Genomic DNA, 25440 nt, shown 5'->3' with positions numbered 1-25440 from the left:
AACCTACAAAGCTTAATACCTTCAGCATGGGTCACTTGCCCCTCACAGCCCTTATCTGGCCTTCCCCAGCATGTCTGCTGTGCTAGGGGAGTGGATGAGAGTGCGCTGCTCCAGGTAGAGGCCTAACTGAGCCAGGCAGCAGATCTGAGAGGCTCCGCGGAAAGTCCCCCCACCGCCTTAACACTTCCTACCGTCTTAGCCTGGCGTAGGGAAATTCACAGCAGATGTGACTTCAAATGCTGTAGCCTGGATCAGGGTGTGTGATGTGAACCCATCCCTGGGCTGCCTGCATGACCCCTGGCCTGCATGTCTCACTGTCTCTCACTAAGGCGAGGAGGAAGAGGAGGTAAAAAAGGAAGGCTTGGCATACTTGCTCCTCTCTAATGTTCTTACAGCTCCTGCCGTTGTCATGGCTCATAGTTAGATAGCCGATCTTTTCTCTTATAATACTGCGAGCCATGTGTGGTTCTTATTAAGTTAATTAAATATTTTAGCTAAATTTCTGTTGAGTCTTGAGAAATTATGGTTGTATAAACTCAGATAAAGGCTTATCTCTTCTTCCTATGGAAAAGAAGGTGTTGCACAAAATACCAAACTCTGGTCAAGTGAACAAAATTGAAAGAACGCTACTGTAATACTGTAATAATGATATAACTGGTCAAACTTTCCAAAATGAAAACAAAATGTACATGTAAATATACAGTTTACATATACATGTAGACTAAGGTTTATGTTTGTGTTATTTATTTATTTGTTTTGCTTTTTTACTGTCTTGCAAATTGCTCTAAACACAAATGCCTGATATTCATTTTGTGATACAGTTATGACATACAGCTTTAGTATATTAGCAAATCTTTTTTTAGATATTCTGAGATAAGATATACAGTTAAAAATATAGCAAACAATTGTTTTGTTTATTTATTTTTGCTTTTAATAATTTACAAGTGTATAATAATATTCACACATCTCTGTCACTATCATTGTCAGAGGGGACTTGTTCACTATAACATTTGTAGCTGTATGTACTGATGGTAACATAGAAAGCGAACAGTATCTGTGAGGAGCCTGCTGACATCAAGGGGCAGGACAGACAGCTGAGTATACATTTCCCTTCTGAGTGTGGATGCCTGTATTGTGTAGGTTGCCATGTAGTGTGTAATATGTTGGCTGCCCATGTAGCAAGTTGCTTGCGTAGAGATGACGGGGAATTGCCTCTTATTCCAGCACCCTGCCTTTGTCAACCACGGGTCTGCCAACTGCTCAATCAGCAAACAGCATAATAAACTTCATACAGTCTCCCTTTGTAATCATAGAGTGCTTTTAAGCATGAACATTCAGTCATTGTGAGAAAAGACTCCTTTTCTATTTAACAGTGCAAATTCCAGACAAAGCTGAAACAGACTTGAATTTAAATGAGTAAAATGTAGCTGTTAAGCAAATCCAAATGGCCAAATTCTTTACTGAAGAAATTCTGAATCCTTTTAATTATGGATTTGGGAAAAAATCGAAGCCAGTTCCGTAGGATAACAAACAAACAGATCGCTTCCACGTCACGTTTTATGTGTTCAGTATACATATAATTCATACTGAGTATGGCAGCTAGATTTATGTCGAAATTACTTTTTGTAGACTGAGAAGGGCGATGCAGTCAATCTTGGAAAACTAGCAGACAAAATTAAACATGAATGGCATTGAGAAAGTCACAAAAATGGAAGTTGATATTGCGGTAAATATACACTAGAGGGAACATACAGGAGGCCCGACCCACGTCGCATTTATTTACAGTAAGACGTGTGTAAACTCTCCGCACTTGTATCGCTTTTTCGTTAAGATTCTTAGGCCTCCTTTTTCTTGAAATACTAACGACTGCAAATTGATTTTAAGGATGCACCCTTCTGTCGTCCGTTAACGTCTATGTGGCGTCTCTGTGAGAATATAATCTGAAATATAATGAAATATAATATGTAGCCGTATACCCTCAGTAATATAGAAATATATAGAAATTGGCACTGCGAAGGAACGTTGTTCATGTTTTATATTTTGTGGCGTATAAACATGACCTGCCCATGTATCCAACAACGCGTAATAAGGAAGGTGTGTGTGTGTGTGTGTGTGTGTGTGTGTGCGTGTGTGTGTGTGAGAGAGAGAGAGAGAGAGAGAGAGAGAGAGAGAGAGAGAGAGAGAGAGAGAGAGAGAGAGTAATATGCAATGGTAATTGGGTATTAAGCATTATCTAGTCCATCCTGAACTCGCTTGATGTATAAAAGGCCATTCAGCAGGCAATCGCGCTTTATTCAAATACAAAGCAACACTTTTTTAAACAAAAGTAAGATGGCTGACAAATAAAAATAACTTACATAGAATGCGTTTAACATTTAAAATCCATTAGAACTCTTTAATGTGGATGATCATAACGTGCGTTTGACAACGGTGATTTGGGGCAGCAGGGTGGCAAGATGACATGCATATTCTTATTTTCCCATAATCATTATTAAGAGTGAACCGCCTGTATCACTGGGGTTGAAAAGGAAACAGTCCTGTTATCCACAAATCAATAATATTTTGAGTATGAACAATTTAAAGTGCAATTTCATTGCAGTGTCTTTTCTGCGGTGTTAACGCATATCTTTACTTAGGACAGGGTAGGAGGGACAGACAGAAACTAGGAGTGTGAGCCAGGGAAAGAGTGAGAGTGTGTGAGAAAGAACAAGAGGAGCGCGAGAAAGAGGTGCGTAGCAAAGACGTCAACATAATTTTCAAAAGAAATTCGACGGTAAACATTCGCGGCAGTTTGTTTTTTTGCTCCTTACCGTGATTTGGGATACAACATGTCATGAGTCGGATGTATTTGATCTGTTTTAGTGGAGTGTGGGTTCAATGTTTCGCGCAAAGAAAACGAAAAGATTGGATGTTTGTGAGTTCGGTCAAGCTCTGTTTCCCTAATGCAATATTTAAGCGTTTAAAGTGAGCAAGGAGCTGAGTGAGACGATCAGCGAGAAACCGAAAGAGTCACCGCGGCAAAGTGAGAAGGACGGGCGTAAAAGTCCTCGGTCACAGTCAGTATGTTGTCCGGAGGCACAAGGTTTGGAAAGCAGGTCGAAGCTCACTCGTTAAAACTATATAGTACTTGAATGGCGATGGATCACCGCGTCCAGTCAAATACCACGACTGCATGAAGAACAAAGCGGGAGGAAAAGTGCTTCATGTGCGTAAAAAAGGCTACGCACCATATCATGGATAAAGCAAGGCTAAAAAAGGTATAATATTATAGATGTTATTTTAGAGAACGCTGTTTTAGAGTTGTTAGTCTATATGTAAAAAAAGTAATCCTCATATGTCGAGCGTGCAGCTTTAATCATTAAGACATGCATTGTTAACTATCGGCATATCATCGTTTTATCGAGTTTCTAACATATAATCAAAAACTGTTTCTCACAGTGTGTTTTATGTCATCTGCTTAAATCATAATTTGCAACAATGCGGTTGTATAACCTAATTTCTCATTCGGTGTGCAAATTTATAATTTAGACATTCTTATCAAATTTATCATTTGGACGACTTTCGTCATGTATCTATTTTTCATCTCGTTAAAGATCTATAAGGCGCAGCTTCTGTTTCCGCTCTGGCGGGCATATTTTGTGCTCACTACACTCCGAGCATCGCGCGGCTCCTTTATGACTGTTCATTCATACGGACACCCTTCCCCGTCTACCTTTTGAAGTTTTCCTGATCAGCTCGTTATCTGCATGCAGATGTCTAAGCCTGAAACTTTAATTGCCAGACTTAATACTGATTCCAGGCTACAACTCATCTCCTCTTCCGGTTAGTGGCATGTTTGCATATTGCGTTACTCAGTTTCTTGGATGATCGTTCGAACGCGCAAAAATCTGATTACTTGTACTCTGCAGTTTTAAGTTAATGCCAAATACTAGTAATATTTTCATTCCATTGACGATGCGCACTAATTTAGCTTACGAATGCACAGAAAATGCATATGCTAATAACTGAGAGAAATAACCTATAATGATGCACTGGGGAAAAGTGCTTCAGAGTATTTGACAGACTAGACATGTATGTCTATGTGTACCCTTATGCTTTAAAAATGTAACATTAGGCAGGCTATTTTGTCGTTTGTATGTTTCAACATAATTTAAATGAAGAGCAGTTTAACCTTATACGAACTGATAGGTGCGACAAAGCAGAACTTCAGTAACATTTTATGTTGTCCTAATGTTATATATATATATATATATATATATATATATATATATATATATATATATATATATATATATATATATATATATATATATATTACATTGCCAGGATATTTTTGACTGTTTTTCATTTGCTGTTTGCTGTTACCCCCCCCCCCCCCCCCCCCCCCCCGCTGCCTTCAGTATTATCTTTGGAGACTAGTGATTAATTCACCCCGATAAAGAAATTGATATACTACATTCCAACATAATAAGACAGTTGTTCCACAAGCGTCTGTCAGAACCAAACGAGGAACAAAGATTTTTCAGTTCTAACATAGGGACACCTGTGATGTGGTGTTCCATAGTAAATGCAATTTTAAACATAATAAGACAAAAATGAATAAAGCATTAAAGAAAAATAATTAAAAAAGCTAAAACAGAATGAGTCAAGTATGACAATGAATTCCTTGATGTTGAATTCCATAACATTCCATTGTAGAACTCTGGGTTGAAAAAAGTGATGTTTCTCATAATATACATTATGACCTTAAAAGTAACCCATAGGTATGTCTGAAATTTAAATAATCAAGCCTATAGTATTAGTAGTTAAACCTCAACTGTGTGTCTTGTGTCAACTCCTGATCCTGAAGCCTTGAGTATATTTCAAACCTCCGCATAGAGAGAAATAGCCTGTATCGATCATTTATTGCAGGTAGATGGACTAAATTATCCTCAAATCTCATTTCATTTGACAGGCAGCATTTGTCACTCTGTGCTCTGCAGACTGTCCTCCTGCCTGTCACCAGCTCCCCTCACTGTCTCATCTCATGGGATTTCTTTCCCCTGTCATGCTTCAGCTCGTGCCCATGTGAAATATGCATGTCCCATGTGGCACGTTTTCAGTATACCATGAGCAGGGACGAGTGCTTCAAATCACCCGAAGACTGGTACAGTGTGCAACCACACTGCGTATACAGAATATCTTTATAAGACATATCTTACTCCAACGCACCTGTATATGCAGCACTAAAGGTTTGTTCAGGCTTCTCTAGTAAATCTTTCATGTTGGCACTAGTTTTGTCATTGGAAATTCTAAAACTTTGTAGATTTTTTGGCTTTTTGTTTTTTGCATTTATTTATTGCAATAGATTTATCAATGGAGAAGATAATTATCGCATGATGGTGCTGAGTTTTGAATTTCTGAAACTTTATAAGCTTGGTGTGTGTGTGCTTGCCCTTTCAGTTATTGTTAGGTTTAGACACAACAATATTTATCACCAGTTATTGTCCTATCACTACAAAAAATAAAACAATACAACACAACAACATTACAGCATGGATTGTGTGTTTGTGTTGAAAAACATGGCAAAACCTTGCTTTTTCACATTGTGGTGACATTTTTTTTTTCAGAAAAATGCCACTTTTATTAAAAAAACCTAAAATAGACAAAAAAAAAAAAACCTTTTGGTTTCGGAAATTTAGATTAGTGTTAGATTTAGGTTAGAAATTATTTGCAGTAAAGGACACACCCACAAAAACAGTAATACAAGACCCTTTGTGTGTGTATGTGTGTGTGCTAGACTTGAAAGAGAAAGAAAAAAGAATTTTAAGGGCAAACCACCAGCCTGTGAGAAAACTGATTTCCCTCCTATCCCCTGGTTTTGTTTTCTCAGGTCCCGGGCTCCAGATGTCCCGTCCCCTGGAAGCATCCTGGGTGCAGGCCCATCAGAGTGTGACGGCGAGGCAGGACAGGAGGAGGCCTGGGCTTCTCACCGTCAACCCTGCCACGGAACTTTCATGCGGGCTTCAACTGGGCCAGACACCAAGAATAACAAGTCCTGCCATGCTCTGATATTCTAGCATGGATGGCGCCAGTCACAGAACCTGTGCCCTCTAATGAAACTACCACACCAAAGTGGAGGACTAGAAACTACAAAAGGACTACACCTCAACTTCCTGCTTTGTCCCATGAACTCTAAATTAATTTAATGTTTTAAAGGACTTCCTCTTCCACTGCTGGAATTATTAGTCCTCCCTCAGATTTTCAGTGTTTTGTTTTGTATTTTTTTTCTTTCACATTTTCTCTTTGTTTCCCACAATGGAGCTGAATGTGGGATTTTGGAATAATGACTGGACCTCATTTGTTCAGTTCTGGTTTACTGTGCTGCTCAGCCTGCATGTGCAGTTCAGCCCTGTTGCCTCCTGTCCTAAAGAGTGCCGCTGCGACAAAACATATGTTTACTGTAATGAAAAGAGTCTGACATCTGTTCCTCTGGGAGTGCAGGAGGGATACAAAACCCTCTTCCTCCACAACAACCAGATCAACAATGCTGGCTTCCCACTGGAGCTACACAATGTAGCTTCTGTGGAGTCAGTCTATCTGTATGGGAACCAGCTGGATGAGTTCCCCCTTAACTTGCCTAGGAATGTAAGGGTGCTTCACCTGCAGGAAAACAACATTCAGACCATTTCCAGGGCAGCTCTTGCCCAGCTACCTAAGCTGGAAGAGCTGCACCTTGACGACAACTCCATCTCCACTGTAGGCGTGGAGGAGGGCGCATTTCGGGAAGCAGTCAGCCTCAAGATCCTCTTTCTTACAAAGAATCACCTGAGCAGTGTCCCCATTGGATTACCAGCTGACCTACAGGAGCTGCGTTTGGATGAGAACCGAATTGCTGATGTAGACGAGGAGGCCTTTCAGAATGTCTCCAGCCTGCAGAGACTGCTGCTTGATGGCAACCTTCTAGAGGATGATGCAATTGCTCCTGGAACTTTCCTGAATTTGGGCAACCTGAAAGAGCTGTCTCTGTCCCGTAACTCTCTTACAAAACCCCCACCATTGCTTCCTGGAACATCCCTGACCAAACTCAACCTGCAGGAAAACCAGATGAAAGAGATCCCTGTGACAGCATTTTCCAACCTCAGAAAGCTGGAGAGGCTTGATATCTCCAGTAACTTGCTTCAGGCTCTGCCACAGGGAGTCTTTGATGGGCTGAGAAGCCTAATGCATCTCAATGTTCGGAACAACAACTGGCTCTGTGACTGTACAATTAAATGGGTTATTGCTTGGCTTAAGTCCCTACCTCCCTCTCTGAATGTCCGTGGCTTCACGTGCCACAAACCAGAGAGTGTGCGGGGCATGGTAATCCGAGAGCTCACACTGGATAACCTTGAGTGCCCACACAACACAGAGCTCCATCCACTTCCTACTCAGTTACCTTCATTGCCATCAACACATGACGGAACCACCAACCCTCCTAAAAGCACCCACATAACCACCATCTCACCCATGCCATTCTACCCACCCTCTCCTGGTCACACACCCCCAAGTCCTCATTTCCCCCCTGGCCCTTTTCCACCCTATGATGACCCATTGAAAATGTCCCTGTATGTATTGAACTCCACCTCCATAGAGGTAAACTGGGAGTCCTATTTTACTGTGGCTGCGTACAAAGTCACTTGGATCAAGAGGAGTCAGAATTTAATGACAGACATCAGTCACGAGAGGACAGTGCCAGGAAGCCAGCGGAGGCTTAGCCTCTTTAACCTAGATACCAAATCTGTCTACCGTATATGTGTGTATGTTCTGGACACTCTTAACAGCTACAGACCAGGAGAGGATACAATTTGTTCAGAGGTCAAGACTAAGTCAGTACCCAGCACCTCCAACAAGGTAGGAGAGTCAGAGCAGGCAGCCCAGCAGGACAGCACCTCCACGCTCTTGCTGGCTGGAGTGATAGGCGGGGTTGTGCTGGTTGTCTTGGTAACACTTCTCAGCCTGTTTTGCTGGCACATGCACAAAAAGAGCAGGTCGTCCTCGTCCAAATGGAAATATAATAGGGGCAGGAGAAAGGATGACTACTGTGAAGCTGGTACTAAAAAGGATAACTCCATCCTGGAAATGACTGAAACCAGCTTTCAGATAGTGTCACTGAACAATGAACAGCTCTTAAAGGGTGATTTCAGAATTCAGCCCATCTACACGACCAATGGAGGCATTGGATTCAGAGACTGCCACCATAGTAACAATAGCATCGCATACTGCAAAAGCAGCAATGTTCCCAGTGTGGACTTCTGCCACACGTGATACTACAACCATTTTCAAAATCTAGTGTGTGTGTGTGTGTGTGTGTGTGTATGTATGTGTATGTATATATATAATATATATATATATATATATATTACACAAACACACACCAACACACACACACACACACACACACACACACACAGGTTGGCTCTACATGGTAATTTATACTGTGGATAATGAAATGTGTAATTTAGCAGTTTTTTTTTTTTTTCTTAGTAAATATGATATGGATGGTTTTGTAATTACTGGGCTTGCTATGGATTTGCTGAAGGCTGTTGGGGTGGTGTTTGTACAATCATGGCACATTGGGTGTCTACGGTACAGTCCAGGTCTCCTGGGCCTCATGAGTGTTAGCGTGCGCCTGGATATTTTGCTAACCACACGATCACAATATGCCCTTTGCTCTGAAATACAGCAACCCCTTCATTGAACAGTAGTTAACATAACACAGTGGTCATGAAAACTAAACACTGCTGATTAGTCTGCAGTGAAAAAAAACGGTGCACAGTTTTTCTTTTTCATAAAGAAATGAAGTGCACTTTCTTAATGTGGCAGAGAGTGTAAGTAGTTGTTCAGGAAATGAGCTTTCGTGAAAGTCACATTGGAGGAGAAAATTTCACACTTTTCAACAGCCCAAAGCTCCTATATACCTATGTGAACAATGCTGAATGAGCTAGTGAGAATGAAAGAATTGCTCAACAGTGCAGCAGGGAAAGTGTTTTTTTCTTCTTTTTTTTTTTGCTTGCTGCCACCAGAGGGCAGTTGAGGGCATCTTGAGGACATCTTTTCACTACAGAAACATAATTCTCAACATCACACAACTGATCCACTTCGTCTGTTTCTTGATGGTCTTAGGTCTTTATGATGTCAGTCAATACACATGCACTGATTTTGCCTTTTTCTTTCTGAACAGCATTTAACTCTGTGGGCTCACACGGTTGATCCTTAAGGTTGAAATATTCAGGAGATACTTAATTTAGACTGACACAGTCCATATGTCTCGCTTCTGTGTGCTCTAATTACCCTTCCTAATTATTTTTGAAAGATTTACAGATTAAGCTAGAGCAGTATATACATATCTTTCTTGCTCTTTCTATCGCTTTATGACAGCTTTCAGATATCTGGTCATTATGAGCACTCTACAGGTATAGCATGTACCCTGACATAAATAGCTCAGCCCTTTCTTTCTGTTTTCCTGATCACAAGGTATTTCTTCAGATAGTGTAATGAATTGAGGGCCCCAACAAAGGCTACTTAAACCCTTGAAACTGGCACATGCCAGAGTTCTGAGCTCTCTCTGCCTTCAGATCCCTGCATGAGTGCAATTAAAACTATTTTTAATGCTGTGCTGGCTTTCTAAACCGGGACGCCTAGTTAGGAATTCTGGCTTACCAATGGAGAAGTCTTTATTATGGACTACTACACATACACTTTATTTGCTCTGACAAAATTTTATTTTGTGGGCCAAGTTCAAAGAGTCCTCCCTCCCTAATTCCTCACATCCCCTCACTCATAATCCTTGGTTCAATAAGGAAGTTGAAGTATGCAGATTTTAGTTTTCTTGAGTCAGGAGTACTGAGGAAGAGGGGAAAGACAATCGACAGCTTTAACTCTTTTCTGGATGATGATGTAATAATTCAAATAAATAATTCCATGGAAATGTAGTAAACTTAACTCATAAACTAGAAGACTTGTATGAACAGACTTGGATTATTATGGATATGGGAACTGTACATCTTAACAGTGCAGGCTTGACCTGTCTACGTGTTAACCCAGGAGAATTGTCCCAGTAGAATTGTCATGAGGCTGAAACATATGTTTATCTCTGTGGAAAAGGGCTGCTGGATGTCCTAGGCCATCAAAGTCTTTCATGCTTAATGCAACCTCATTGTACAGCGCACCATCATCTCCTAAGATAGCCCTAGGACAAAAAAAGACCTTTATTGTGTTTCTTGTTTAAAGCCTTTTAACTGATAGGCTTTCCATTAACTATTCATCCCAAAGTCCCGCAGCTGCCATAAAGCTTAAAGTCCCCCTAACTCTTGCTGACAGAAGTACATTTGTGAACACAAAAGCCCAGACACATTTAGACATTGGGATAGGCATCTGGGAATGGATGCAGTGGTGGGAATTTGAATAAATAACTGGAGTTAATCCATTGGTCACATAAATCTATACTATGGCTTTCTCCAGTAGCTTTTGACAATGAGCAGACTAATGGCATTCTAAGTGGAGCAAATTATTCTAGATGTGTCCTCACCACATGGAACTGAAGTGCCCAGGCTGAGTCTAGACTGTATGTGGTTGCCAGGAAGATTTTTTAAATTTCATGGAACAATTTCATGATGGAGGTGAACAGGTTTGTGCTCAGCTTTATCTACAGCAGGGCAGTATTTCGCCATGGTTAGTTTAGAGAGTGTCAGACCACTTTGTGGCTTGAAGACGGGGACCTGGTGATAACAGCATTCGTTACAGATGCTGGAACAAAGAACAGAATGGGAATCACACAGACTCAGAATGGCAGTTAACGCTGACAGCTAGTGAGACAATAAAAGATGACATTAGTGAAAGGACAGCGTTCAGCATAGTAATGAGTCAGACTGACTCACTGACTGGTTCTGTGAAGTGTACATTGTTCTGTGTTCTGATGAGCTGATAAACACAGTAGTGCTTCTGTGACTGCATTTCTCAGTAGGGATTGTAAAGTTTTGGCTTGTGTCTGCATTCAGCACATAGTCAACCATTTTCATCAATAGGCACATTAACTCAGATGGGAATAATTACAGTTAATGGTGGTCAAGTCTATTTAGACCAAACCCTATTACAAATGATGCTGAAAACATTTAAGACCTTTCAGAGCATGTAGATCTCTACTCTTTGTGAAAAAGGTTCATGCCTCTTAAAGTGTTGCAAATATCTATAATTGCCAATTATTTAATTTTGATAAAGGGCACTTGCTTGATTAGCTTTGCTTAATAAGATGAAGATCACATTGATTAGGTTTCTCTGTGATAGGAGACTATAAAGGCCTCTGAGCACATCTGTGGTCATGTTAATACTGGCAAACTGAGAAGAAGCCATAACATGTTTGAGCAGATATAATTTCTTACAGTCAGCCTGATTTCAACATTTATCTATAGTGACAGTTCCTTCACTCCATTGCATTTTCAGTTTGTCTTTTTGTGCTGTGTTTTGGTTGTAGACTGGATTAATTGGATGATCCAGGGAGATACATAGGAACCAAAGCAACACTTTATTCTCTTTATTTTGCATTGCAAATAGTTTGTCATTGTCCCATGTATGTGCCTTGAAATGAACCTACAATGTAGTCCTTGAAACCTTTAATGTTTTTGCACAAACTGTACATAGATGAGTGAAACTTTTTTTGAAAATAAAGGACATGTTGAATTTGAATCATTACTGAACATTGTGAGTTTGAAGTGTTTACATTCTTGACAATGGACAGTCAAATTGCAAATAATCTATATATATTTGCATCAATGTTCTTATGAATATAATTTCATGTAATTAAGTTTAATAATTTGCAAAGTCCAAAGAGTCATGTAATTTCATACCTCTTTTAAAGTGACATAACAATACAAGTGATTTGATTTGATTTTGATTTGATGTGACAGAAGTATCCAGTGAAATTTCAGAATGCATTTTCAGTCTTGGTCATTAATTTATCATTTTATTCACATAAACATCTGGGTAGCCCCATTGTTACCTCACTTGGGAGTTCACTGTCTACTTAAAAAATTATTACACAAATACAACAATGCAGTGGACTGTCTAACTTTAAATGTGAACTGCTGATTTGATTTTTCCTTTGGTCCAATTTATAATAGAAGGGCTGATGATTTAAATCTTTGAGAAAAGTGTATTTGTTTGGAATGATTTTGAGTAGAATTTTAATGATGCAGTACATGTTGAATGTACTGTTGAAACCTAGCTACATCTTGGAACCTGTACAACCAAAATGCTCTTTCTCATTGGTGAGCTATGATAAAAATAAAAAATTAAAAACATATCCTAAAACTAAAAGGCGAAGTCAAAACTGGATATTTATTCTTTAAAAAATTCTGAACAATATTGACATGGACTTGTTAAATTGTCTGGGGTGCTGCAGGGTTCATGGTAGGTACCCAAACTTTTAAGCTTGTGAGTCACATGTCTTCTGTGGTTGTAACAGTGTTCCCAGAGGGCACCTTAATGTCCAAAACTCACAGATATCTTGTTAACATAGCCAGGACAGATAGGAAGGCAGCAGGGCAGTGTAAATGTCCTGCAGATTGGTTGGATGACATTTAGCACAGAACACATTTTCTGAAACAGGATGAGAAAAATAACTTTGTCCCAAAACTCTCGAGGCATTTTCTGTACTTTTTAGGAAACTGTAACCTGGCAATTTTGTTCCTGCAGCTTGCCAGTATTTTCTGTGCCTTGTGGTTAACCCTCTGAGGTCAGGCTGATGTATTCCTTTCCTTAGGGTAGCATTTGACCCATATATACTTATCCTGGATAGTGTTTTTATTTCAGTTTTTCTTTATGACATTGGCCATTTATTGTTGTGGTCTTTAATGGTATGACGGATTGGTTATGATTGCTAAGTCACCAGTCATGTCTGGTTTCTTAGAAATGTACAAAACCTTCAATTTTGATGCATGTAAAATTTTGTCAATGTCTCTGATTAATTTTTTCTATTTTTTCAGGCTCATGATGGCCTGCTTTAGTGGCAGTTGCACTGTTTGGGGCCTTATGTTAAAACTAACAAATTCATTCAGATGCAAATTACAAATCTAGATTTTCTTCTAATAATTTTTCTAACTCTCTTATGAATTAAATAGTGAGGCAATGACAAACATCTGGGTAAGTAAATGAGGGCCATTTCATGTATAAAAAGGGCTGTAATTCCTGTATGGGTCACTCCATATATAGATGTAAACACCCTCAAATTGAAGCTGACATTCTATAGTGTGACATCATATTCATTGTTTCCTTTCATATCCAGTGTATAAAGCGCAAAGACAATACAACAAAAATTGACACTGTTTCTTATAGATAGCACTGTATGTGATGATTTTTACGAGTTAATAGATACATCATAACAGATTGCTTATGTTTTATGATATCAGCTAGTACAGTTCATGCTGAGGTATCAAAGATGTTTAATTCAGCAGTGTAATATTAATCTAGGATTCTGGCTCCTTTAAACATACTGTGAATGCATTGACACTGTTTATCTTCCCATCAGCAGCAGAGATTTAGAGTTCATATATGCATGCAGGTAGAGAGTGCGTTTCTCCTTGCTAGAAGGTCTCTGATGGTCCATCCTCTCCTCTCTCAGTGATAGATAAACCAGCTTTACATGTACAGGTTGTTTAAATAGAAGCACTTAGTTGCATAGTTTGGTAAAAACTGTAGCAAATGAGCTTTATGTATGTACAAACTGTGATTAGGAAATCTTTCTACAACTCAATTTTGAGGAAACACAGAACTGAAATATGAAAAGGGAGAAAATCTTAGCATTTTGTGTAATAGTAATAGTATTTATTTCGAATTTTCAACTGGCCTGCTCCTACATTACTCTTAGAAATAAACATTTTGACGTGTTCTCACTGCAACTCCATTATCAGCTTTTGTATTTGAGAACATGGGGTTTCTGAAATGGATGATTTACTGAGACTCCCCAGGATTATGCTCCTACATTGCGAGTCAGCAATCAAACTTAGATTTAATTCTCTCTGGGATACCATTAGTGTGTGTGTATGATTGTATGATTGAGAAAGTAAATGAGTGGGAATGAGAGGACATGTGAGAATGTATGAGGGTGTGTGGAGGTCAGTGTAATTGTATGGTATGTCTGTGATTATTGGACAGAGCTATTTTACCCATTAGCATTAAAGGAGCTTTTCATCGATGGATTGAGATTGCCTTGTTTTTTTTTTAAAAAAAACAACATTTATTCTTCTTTGAAAGAATGTTTTTCATTTTATTTCAGGAATTAATGAGGTTCTAATGGTGGACTCAATGCACTCTGTGTGGAGAAGGAATGCATATTTACACACCCAGTGAATGAGGCTGGGAAGACCATGCATGCATGGCTCATTGCCTGCTCACACTTCAGCTCAAATGCTCAGCTAAAGTCAAACAGAATTAAACATGCATCACAAACAATTTGAATTCATATCTGAATCTCTTCAGCAGCTAAGTCTGACTAACAGATGTCACTAACAGCTACAAAGCTCTGTGATGCATACGAGATCAGGACATAAAACAGTACTCTCATCATGACTGATCCATGTCTTTTGACTTGTGCTAACACAAGTAAATACACAACTGTGTGTATTTTATGCTTATTTGAAGTGTATTATATGCTTATTTATGCTGTGTTTTGCAGGCATTAACCACACCATATCTAAAACTACAAACACATCTATGACCAGGGTTTGGTCTCACCTAAGATACTACACTTGAAATTAATGTTGCGTTTTATTTGTCTTGTCTTTTGTCCCTTGAATGTTTCCTTCAAATACCATATAAAATGTTCTGGAAAATGGATGAGCATTTATCCAAGCTAATAATTTTTCCATGTCTCAAATTATGTTAAAAGGTACTTTTTTGTGTCACTGTTTTGTTTAAGAGGAGTTTACTTTTTTTCAGGACTCCCCAGTCATGGGATGAAGCGGTATCCTGTCAGCACATCCCCCTTGCCTGTCCCCATGGTCCAGCTGTAACCTGGTCTTCTCTTAGTCTAATGCCCACAGATTTCAAAGCCAAATTAATTGCAAAAAAATGGAAACAAATTTGAAGGTTGTGCTCAAAATAAAAACTGAAGCAGATCCTGACAGAAACAAATTGAAAAGAAAACAAAATTAGCTAAAAAAAAGTGCAAGTACATAAGTAATACCATCACAGATGAGTACTGTGTATAAAAGTACTGACTACTTTTGCTTTTCAAGATGGCTGTCTAAAACTAGACTTTGGAGTGTCTTTAGTTGTTTTTCATTAGTAAAGGCCCATAAAATTACAGAATTAGATAACAACAGTGTTTGTTCCTCACAGAGCACATTAGACTTCATATTTGAGAGTATGCAGTGCTTGATCTCATTTTGTTCTTTGATTAAGACACACATGGTTGAGTCTAATTTTCACAGGTCACTGCTGCTATATTAAAGAATCTTTAGTTCTAATGAAGGGAAATGATTTTTATTTCTAACTAAATAGTGGAGAAGCATTCTCTTTTGTCCTGTGCCTGGATGTAGCGCATTATATTTAAACAATTTAGAATAGTTCAACAGATATGAAGTTGATATATTTCTCAAATAGAGATACTATTTTTCTTTTTAATCTTTTTTAGCACATAATTAACCAGGACACCAGGTGTAATTATATAAAGAATTAATTTAAGCATAAAGGGTCTCATGCAAAACTACTCATACAAACCAATCCATCCTTAAATTCTTTGTACAAACGATTTAAAAGCATTTCACCAATTTTGATGTATTTATGATTTTCTCTTAGGCTTGAAAAATCACAGCTGCTCCTGACAGGTCAAGTACAGCTGTTTCTCAAATAAAAACACTATGGCCTGTTTGAATGTATCTGAATGTATCTGATTTATCTCTTTCATTATCTTAAAATCTAAAAAAAATGTAACAATGTCTGTTCATGTTGCTCTTTTTTATCCAGACTGCATTTCTGTGAACAATTCTTATGGAAAATAGGGCAGCGTGCTGACCATTGTAAAGCATTTTTAGGCTGTTAAATATGTAAATTCAAGGTTCTCATGACCAATTTGTTTATGTGGTTATTTACAAAAATTTGCTGTGGTTACAAGTAATTGCAAACAATAGTACAAAAATGTACCAACAAACTTCCTCTGCATTCAATAATTATCCCAAATGGGCAGAAACATAAGAACATATGAAAGACAACATGTGATATGATAGGGACTCAATCCTCAGCAGTGTACTACACAATAAACCATGACATAACTGTGAATTTCTTTTGAGCTCTTAGCATAACATATATCAACAGTGCTAAGATATATCAGGTACCAAATAACAAATTCCAGAACTAACAGTATTTTTTTCATCACTTTTGTCATCTCCTTCCAAATTTGACTAATAAAAAAATCTATTAAAATACACTGTGATGAATGATCATTAATGTGACATCTAGCATCAATTTATATTCAAACAAGTCGGACTTTCCAGTACTGAACTGGATATGAATAACTGTGAGTGGGGTGGGCTATTGGAGTGCTAGAGGGTCAAAGGTCAATTTCTCCTGAGGAATTGGCCAGACCGCAGCTGATGTCCAATAGTGATGAATAGTGAGGGGAGAAGAATCTCTCCCATATCCAGCTGGGGAGTGTATAAGGCAGTAGGCCTACTTAAGGTGTTGTGCTCACATTTATATTCACACAGCTGCTCCTTAGATTGGAACCATTCTGCTTTCACCGCACTCATGAAGAACTATGTGTCTGAACAGGAGTGCAACCGAAAGATTCCCTCTGACATGTTGCTCTCAGAATTGAGCACTGGCTGAACAATTTGCATATAATATCAAAGCTCAGTGCATTTTTCCAACTTTCCTACTCAATTCTGTCTTCTTTGGAAATTAGGTGTGCACGTTTCTTTAATGAGCTACAGAAAATTGTTATCTGTTAAGAGGATAACTGGGTAGTTTTAGTCCACATATTTTTATTCCTTTTTATGCTACTCCTCAGCTCAGAACCCAAGTTTGCAAGGATATATATTTTGAGGACAAATACAGCCCTGGAAAAGATGGTAGCCATTCCATTCCATTGAAGAATTCTGAACCAAGTCTTATTTAAGAAGCAGTGTGAATGACTAGTGGAGAGCATGCCAAGATAACTGAAAGCTGTGATTGAAAAATCAGGGTTATTCCACTCCATAATATTATTCCATCCCATAATATTGATTTTTGAACTCATTCTGATTTAAAACATGGTAATCCATTACTGAAGGGTGTGGTTTAGAAGGCTACAGGACACCTACATAGTATTTACAAATGCTTATGCTTATATAACAAGTATAAGCTGTCATAAAAGCTGCTTGTTTCAGCTTTGATGTAAAGTTGACATAATAACTATTCCCAACTTTGGTGATATTACCGTGTGTCATGACGATTTATAGTATGTAATAACAGCATGTTATCACAACTGACTTAGCAGCTCAGCGTTTTTTTTTTTTTTGTTTTTTTGTATTTATGTAAAGTAACATAATGCTATTATACAGCTCACTAAGTGAGGATGTTGTTAAAATGTAACAAAAGTGAGTACTTCAAAGATATGCGCTGTAGTATCTCCTGTACTGTCATAACAATGACATGAAAAACAGCAGTGTAACAGATATTTAAGTGAGGTTTTTGACACTGACTGTTTTATACTTTAATTACAGATTTCATGAATGTTATTTTGCCTCATATGAGTTCCATTTGGGTGTTTATAAGACTTTGATGAATCCTTCTGCAATGCCATGACAGTGTAATGACATAGTTATGTATATTTTCTATAGCCTTTAAATAAGAGGGAGCTTCACTTCTCTGTTTATAATTTTATGAATCCTTATGCTTTGCCATGACTCTATGTATAGATATGTATATTTTCCCCATTCCTCAAGTAAAATTTGATTCATTTTGCTGTTTATATGATTTTTATGATTTTTCCTTACGCAGTGCTGCAGTGACACTGTAAGGACTGAGTTACATATATCTTCTCTTGCCCTTAAGTGAGTTACAGTTAACATTTACCAAATGTGCAAATATCAGTGCCCATGGATTTTGCAAACTCTGCCCAGGAATATATAAACAGTACTCTCAATTTAGCAATCTGTTCCCACAAATTTGAAAACTGTACTATCAGGTTCTTCAATTTCTTAAAAGACAGTAGACAATTGGATGCCACTACCATGCCAACCTTCTGTTATAAAAAGGTAAAATTGATCAAACAAATAAAAATAGCATGTAGCCTAAAAAACCGCAATGGGCTATATGCAACATAGTGATGGACAACATGACTCCTGCTAGGAGTAGAGTATATCCCCTTTTAGAACATGAAACCATTACAAAGGATTACAAAGAAGAAGCCCTAAAGTTAGGGTATATCACACCTTCCAACTCACCCAGGACAGTTTGGTTTTTATTTGTAGAAAAAAAGATGGAGGCCTATGTGCCTGCAATGATTATAATGATTTGAACTCTATTAATGTCAAATATCCTGATCTTTGCCTTGGAACAACTGAGAAATGCAGGTGTATTCACTACATTAGATTGAATGAGTGCCTACAATCATATTTACAGTTCACATCTGAGATGGTGATGAGTGGAAAATGGCTTTTGTGACCACCAGGGGGCACTTTAAATACCTGGTCATGCTGTATGGCTGCTTTTATGCCCCCTCTGCCATTCAGTCATTTTTAAAACTGATGACATTTCAATTTATTCTCTCTCCAAGACTGAGCACATCCAACATATATGCAGGGTTTTGTAAAGATTGCTAGATAACCACCTATTTGACAAGGCAGAGAAGTGTGACCACAATGAGCCAGCTGGGAATATGTATGAATTCAGACAAAGTGCTGTGGTGAATTGTCCTAAGACAGCTACTATTAAAGAACTACAGAGGTTCACATCACCAAGATTTCTGCCATTATTTTCCAAACTGTGCTAGAGTTGCTAGATTTTAATCTGTGGTTAAGATCGAAGGAAGTCACACTGAATGTTTGTGGCTATGGCTCATACACTCACACATTTTGAACTGTCTAATAATTGCTGGGATCTGTATTTTCCCATCTCCTTCTAAGGAGTCATGCTCGGACACTGATATTACAGAATATTTAGATCAGTGCCTAAGTATGACTGCAGTCATCTTCCTGGATCTGTTAGTCTATGAGATACAAACATTTTTAAGCATAACACTTTGTGTTCCTGATACAGGTCAAGAGAAGTCAACATGTGGGCTCAGTGAACTGGATACTCTTTTCACAAATATTAATGGCCTCTACAGAACATCTTCCTCGGTTTACATTTTCTGGTCAGCAGGTTACTGGCCCAAACAAATATATAAATGTGTTTGAAGATGTCACAGCAATGCAGAGTTCATGTGACTCTTGAGGTTGTTTCTAAGGAGGACTTTGCCAAAATATAGGTGGCATCACAGACACAGGAGAGTAAACACTGTATAATGCAACATGTTCTCAACAACACAGCAGCATAAAAGAGAGGGTAAAGTTAGGGTAATAATAAGCCTTGGATGACAACACATGTCAAGAACCTATGAGAGACAACAAACCTTTAGCAGCAATAAAATGCAGGAGTACAGAAGGTGCTGGTTCTTATGAAATATACAGAAAGATGGTATTACAAGGACAAAGTGCACCAATTGAACTCTGGAGATGTAAGCAGCTAGTACAAATCAATTAAGAAACTGATTGGTGCAAAAGAGGCTAAAGAGGAGGGAACAGTTTCCGATCCCTGAGAAATGCAAAACAAATGTGACACACTTAACACATACTTTTGCCACTGTCTGGTAGGACACAAACTGTTCTAGACCAACTGGACAGCAAATTGTCAACCATATATCTGCAGGTCCAGACAATAGTTAACCATATATTTTAAGGCAGTTCTTTAAGGAACTTGCCCCTGTACTGTATCACATTTTCAATAAATGTTTGCAAGCTGGCTACTACTCAACACAATGTAAAGCTTCTACAATCTGTGCAGTTCCTATTAAGAGGTGTCCTATCTCTCCCCAGGACTATTACCAGATATCATTATTAAACATTGTTGACAAAGTCTTTGAAGGTCTACTTCAGGACATTCTAGTTTCTAAAGCCAGTCAATCAGTAAAGGTATCACAGTATCACATGGCTTCATGCAAACTAGGTGTATAGTGTCAGCTCTGTTTTATATTGTTCAAAGATGGCATATCACTGTGAATAAAATTCCAAAATGTGATGTGTATGCTAACCTACCTTAATTTACTTTTCACAAGCATTTGCTACTGTTGATCAGTGATGACTCCTGAGTACTACTAGATATGATCCTTAGCTTTAGGAAAGAAGAAGACAAAGTTGATGCGGCAATACCTGAGGTCAATGGCCAATGAATTGAATGGGTAAAATTCGTCTCCTCCTCCCACTATGCTGTATAGCCTAGGTCTTCTTTATAGTATAGTGCACTTGGTACACACCTAGCTCACATCTGGCCATCCAGGAATCTTGAGAACTAAAGATCTATTACAGAATAAATACTGCCAGCCTTTTGTGATGGCTGATTTAACCAGGTTTATAAACAGCTGCGAGATGTATGCCAGGTAAATCTTCAAGGAAACTTCCAAAAGAATTGCTGGTTTCCTTGCTTTCCAGTCAAGTAGAGAGGCTAAATCATGAGATAGGATGATTCTTTCACTGTTAGTACCATGGTGACTGAAGATTCTGCCAATGTGGAATATGTCCAGAACTCCTTAACTATTTCCTCCACAGGCAAGATTCCATTTGCATGCATCCTATGCATCTTGTTCCTATGGACAGTGAGCTTAGTGACACCCTGTTTTTGGAGAATTGGATGAGATATAGTAGTCAGACTTTGGAGGAGGCCCATGTGTGGCTTCAGCATGCCATCAAATACACCCAGGCTGACTGGCACAGCTGAGTGGGCTCCACTCTGGCTCCAGAGCAGCAGGTTTATCTGTTCACAATGAGTGTCAACTACCTTCCATGTCTGCCTGCTTAAGCTGGTCTCTCCTTCTTCTCATGGTCTCAGGCCCATAACTGATCCTCCCCCACCTCATGACATGTAGAATACGTTGGAGTCACGGTACCATGGGCAATGGCTGTAATACCCAGTTGACTGGGAAGGGTATGGGCCAGAGGGGTATACCTAAAGAGGATATCTTAGATCCATCTCTGATTGCAAATTTCCACCTGTCACCTTGGCAGCCTATTTTAAAGCTAGTAGCTGGTATTTTAAGATAGTGTCTCAGTCATGGCTACCATGTAGCAATATTACCAAAAATCTGTCATGGTTGCCCCTCCCCAAGATTCAGTTTTACCCAGCGTAATTCTGCCCAACTGTTCCTCATTATCTTGCAATTGCTTCACGTTTTGTTTGCTTTCATTTTGGTTATTGTAGACTATATGTTTCGCATAATTTCACAATTGTTTTCTACTCTAGCTCATATTTGGTCTTCTATGTTAACATGTTCTCTAGTTTTATGTTTCATTAAGTCTTGCTGTATAGTTTGTTTTCCTTGACTTTATCATGAGCTGCTTTGTTTTCATTGAATCCTGCGCTTGTGTCCTACCATCTGCCTCAGACATGTTTCAGTGTTAGAAATGAAGATACTCATTGTCTTTATTGCAATTGTCAGGTTCAATTGCAGACTCTTAGAGCTGGAAATTCTGACATATTGATGTTGCTTCGCAGGTTTTTAAGTAGTGAGGAGCTTCCAATCACTGGATCATCATTCCTGTTTTACCAAACCTGAACGTGCAAGCTTTGGGCATCATATCAGCCTTGCAAGTGTATGAGTATTGCATGCAGTGCCATTCCTAAGGAACATATTTCAATGTTTGTTATGAGTTTTTTCACTATTGGCTCCCATGGAGCCATAAATACAACCTGCATATATTCTGGGACTCTCCTAATATAGTAGCCTGGTTGGAAAAGAGTCTTAAATCTTAGGCCCAAGTCACCATACATTCTACCACAGTTGGAAGCCAACAAAATGCTGTTCACCATAGTCACCAAGTCACCATAGATTCTACCACAGTTGGAAGCCAACAGAATGCTGTTCCTCCAAGATACTAGTCTTATCCCCTCTCCTTTGCAGGGAGCCAAGCTATGGATGAGTATATTTGTCCAAGAGCCTCCAAGTTCCCTGCAGTTCCAGGACTTTGTTTGTTCAGACTTACATAGCATCTGTAATTTGAAGATTAAAAGGGGTGATGAGTGGAAGATGTCATTTGGACCCAATTCTGGGTATTATGAATATTTGGTTATGCCTTACAGGTAAGCTAAAATGACATCAGTTTCCCAGTTATTCATTAATGATGTATATATTGGACCACTTTAAAATTCAAGTTTATTTTTATAGTACTTTTTAGAAATTAGCTTTTAAAAAGCTCAGAAGGGGAACTCATCTGCCTCTTGTCAACGCTAGATGGCAAACCAATCAGATAATCAACCTTTTTCCTGGGTTATGTTATTAGTTTCGCATTTGCTTACACATATGACATTTTGAGCTGTTTCATATTTTTCCTGAACATGTTGGTCATGTCAGGTCTGTACTTATACTGCTGATAAAATAAATAAATAAATAAATAAATAAATTGTTCATCAAAGCCAAGAAATGCAAATTGCACAAGCATTTGACCACAAACAAATCAAATATTGGCCAAATGTGGGCACTTCACATTTGATACCATCTCTTAGCCACAGGTGCACTGGAAACACATTATTCCAAAATGGGATAAACATCAAAAAGACTTTGGGCCAAATTCATAAAACCTGCTACCTGATTTAAAGTGATGTTAACTGCAAATGCCACCATGGTAACACATTTCCTCATTTATACATGTGTATTACCGGTGTATTTCAGCAATTGCATCATATGGTGCAGCTGTACTGTGTCTTCTTATGATGTTAATTAGTCATAATTAGTTAGTCACTCCTCCACAAAAAAAATATCAACTGAACCTATCAAACAGTAAACTTCCTGTTAAGAATGTGGATTCAAGGATCTTTTCTCTAACAATGTTTGGGCACACATGCAAGTCATCATTTAGCTAACTGACAAATGTATTTAAATGGAACATTTTTTATTTGTTTTGAGTAAGCATGATGGTAAGTACATGAAGAGGAAATTGACATGCTTCTGTAGGATCTCATAATGCCACATACATTCAACATAAGAAATGTAAATTTAGGTGTTGGAGAGGAAGAAACTATAAACAGATATAGACTGAGGAAAGATACAATTTTGCTGCTCTTCCATAATTTAGAAGAAGGACCAAAGTCATCAACTAGGCCAACCATGCAGTTCCTATCTTGGTAAAAGTTACAATTGCATTAATTTTTCATGTAACTGGCAGTTTTCATCATAAAACTGATCTCACAGTCTCAACTGGGATTAGTTAGTCATCTGTCTTGGCATGGGTCTTTAATATGTATGGATTCATTTACATGTTGATTTTGCTTGGATTTCACTTTGGGCAGGCAAATTTAGTGCCTGCACAAATGTAGTCATTGGTACATCCAGCAAGATATTAGAACCATCACCCACAAACCACAAGCTTTACAACCAACAGGAGGTTTATTGAGTAATCAGCAAAAATAGAATAAGAATTAATAAAAATTAATGGAGATGTTACTACTGGCAAGAGGTACTGAATTCTCTAATAGAGAGCTACAATAAAGCAAAATGTAACAAAACCAAATTAATAAAATAAAATTTGTAGTGTGTGTTTAAACAGGAGAAAAAATAAATTGATTACACAACTAACATGGGTGAAATGGAATTAGTGGACAGATTGCTCAGCAGAATGGAAGAAAGAGAGTCTGATGTAAAAGAATTACAGTTACCCAACTGGTATCAACCACTGCACATATGAATAGAATTATTATGCCTTACTTTGATTCATTTGGTCTTTTAGTTTGAACTCACCATCTGTCCATTTTGGGACTGGGCCACTGTTGAATTGATTTTTCTTACTAAGCCCACAATTTAGTTTAGGGCCTGGAATTACACTGACCAGGCAGAGATGGAGAGGATGTTGTCTCCAAGCTGGATGCTTTTGGGGATAGTGGGATGAAACTCCTGAGATGCCGTATGTCTGAAAAAGGATGTTTCTATAATTGTCTAAACTACCTAATCTGAAGATCAGAGACTAATCATGATTAGCTAAACTACAAAAAAATCTCCATCACCTTGTAGCTAAAGAAAAAAAAAACTAAATTATAAAACTAAGTTTGCAAGCTATCTGAAGTCTGTGAGCTATCTGAATAAAGATAAATCAGAGAAACTGAAAAAAAAAAATTAATCAAATAAAAGTCCATTGAGATCTAATTTTCATGAGAGGCTCTGACTTAAAACAGTCCATTCTTATTTTCTATTAGTGTAAACTTTCTTCATTGTTGTTCCAGACTCTACCTACTTGCTCTGGGATTTTTTTAACCTATAAATAGGCAAGGTGCATTTCAACATTGCCACTTTTTGTGACATGTCAATTAGGAACCATTAGTTTGCAGTGAAGTGTGAAATACTGTAATCTTCTTATAGGTGCATTCACATTTAATTGCCCTGCACCTCCTTACTCAATTTTACCTATTTTACCTCCTTACTCAAAATGTTATATTAGCAGGATGTATGTGGTTTTCTTCATAGTTTTGCTTAAACCCAACAGTTACTGGGCACTACAGAGTGCATAAAATAACTTCTACATTTTATTTTTTTTTTGTATATTGTCCATAACCACCATTAAGGATTTCATAGATAACATTATATAACTCATGAGCTATTTATATTGCTTATTCATGAACCATGAAATCAACTGACCCTTACACACTTCACTCACTCTGCATCACTCTTTTCAACTAATAGAAATGTATATATGCACATATATAAATGCTCATGTACAAATGCTCAGTTTTTGGATACAAGAGGGAGGTTACTCTTTACATTTTATTCCAGAAAATGAGAGCTCAAAATGGCTCAAATTTCAAAATCAAAATAAAAGTTTATTTATATAGCACATTTTACAACAGATGTTGTCACAAAGCAGCTTTACAAATGTCCAGGTCCAAGCCCCCAATGAGCAAGCCAAGGGTGACAGTGGCAAGGAAAAATTCCTTAGAGCATGAGGAAGAAACCTTGAGAGGAACCAAAATTCAAGTCCCTCAAAGACTTATCCTCCTTTGGCCAACAATGTCACCACAATAATAAAAATGTTAAGAGAAAAATAAATAAATAATAAAATGGAAAAATAAACATTTAATGCTTATTTTTATCTAGTCCAACCTTCGAGTGGTCCTAGTCTTGTCCCGATGGTGTGCACGTGTCCAAAATTCATCCCACAAGAGAACGTCCATTAACAGCAACAGATAAGTAGGTGGCTGGGGTGG

The 25440-nt window shown here is 38.2% G+C and overlaps 1 protein-coding gene across 4 annotated transcripts; it reads left to right on the top strand.

The window, feature by feature from the left end:
• Positions 1-2318: 2318 nt before the first annotated feature.
• flrt2 (fibronectin leucine rich transmembrane protein 2) lies at positions 2319-11709 on the top strand. Of its 4 annotated transcripts, XM_081718212.1 has the most exons (3): positions 2319-3257; positions 3594-3822; positions 5873-11709. In XM_081718212.1, exon 3 carries the CDS (start codon positions 6298-6300, stop codon positions 8284-8286), a length of 1989 nt encoding a protein of 662 aa, XP_081574338.1. In that variant the 5' UTR covers positions 2319-3257; positions 3594-3822; positions 5873-6297; the 3' UTR covers positions 8287-11709. The 4 variants fall into 4 exon arrangements, with proteins under 4 accessions (XP_081574338.1, XP_081574340.1, XP_026856612.2 ...); XM_081718214.1 differs by lacking the exon at positions 3594-3822 and having other exon boundaries at positions 2319-2728; XM_027000811.3 differs by lacking the exon at positions 3594-3822.
• The last annotated feature ends 13731 nt before the right edge of the window (positions 11710-25440 follow it).

Source organism: Electrophorus electricus, chromosome 7 (assembly GCF_041902795.1).
Source record: "Electrophorus electricus isolate QZ-2024a chromosome 7, ASM4190279v1, whole genome shotgun sequence".
In the NCBI taxonomy this organism is placed as follows: Eukaryota; Metazoa; Chordata; class Actinopteri; order Gymnotiformes; family Gymnotidae; genus Electrophorus; species Electrophorus electricus.
The sequence above is the reverse complement of the archived record's forward strand: the minus strand, read 5'-3'. Positions and strand labels throughout refer to the sequence as shown.

What these genes read in the sequence shown, in the direction of transcription:
- flrt2 (XM_081718214.1), top strand. Translation starts at nt 6,298, where the DNA reads ATGGAGCTGAATGTGGGATTTTGGAATAATGACTGGACCTCATTTGTT.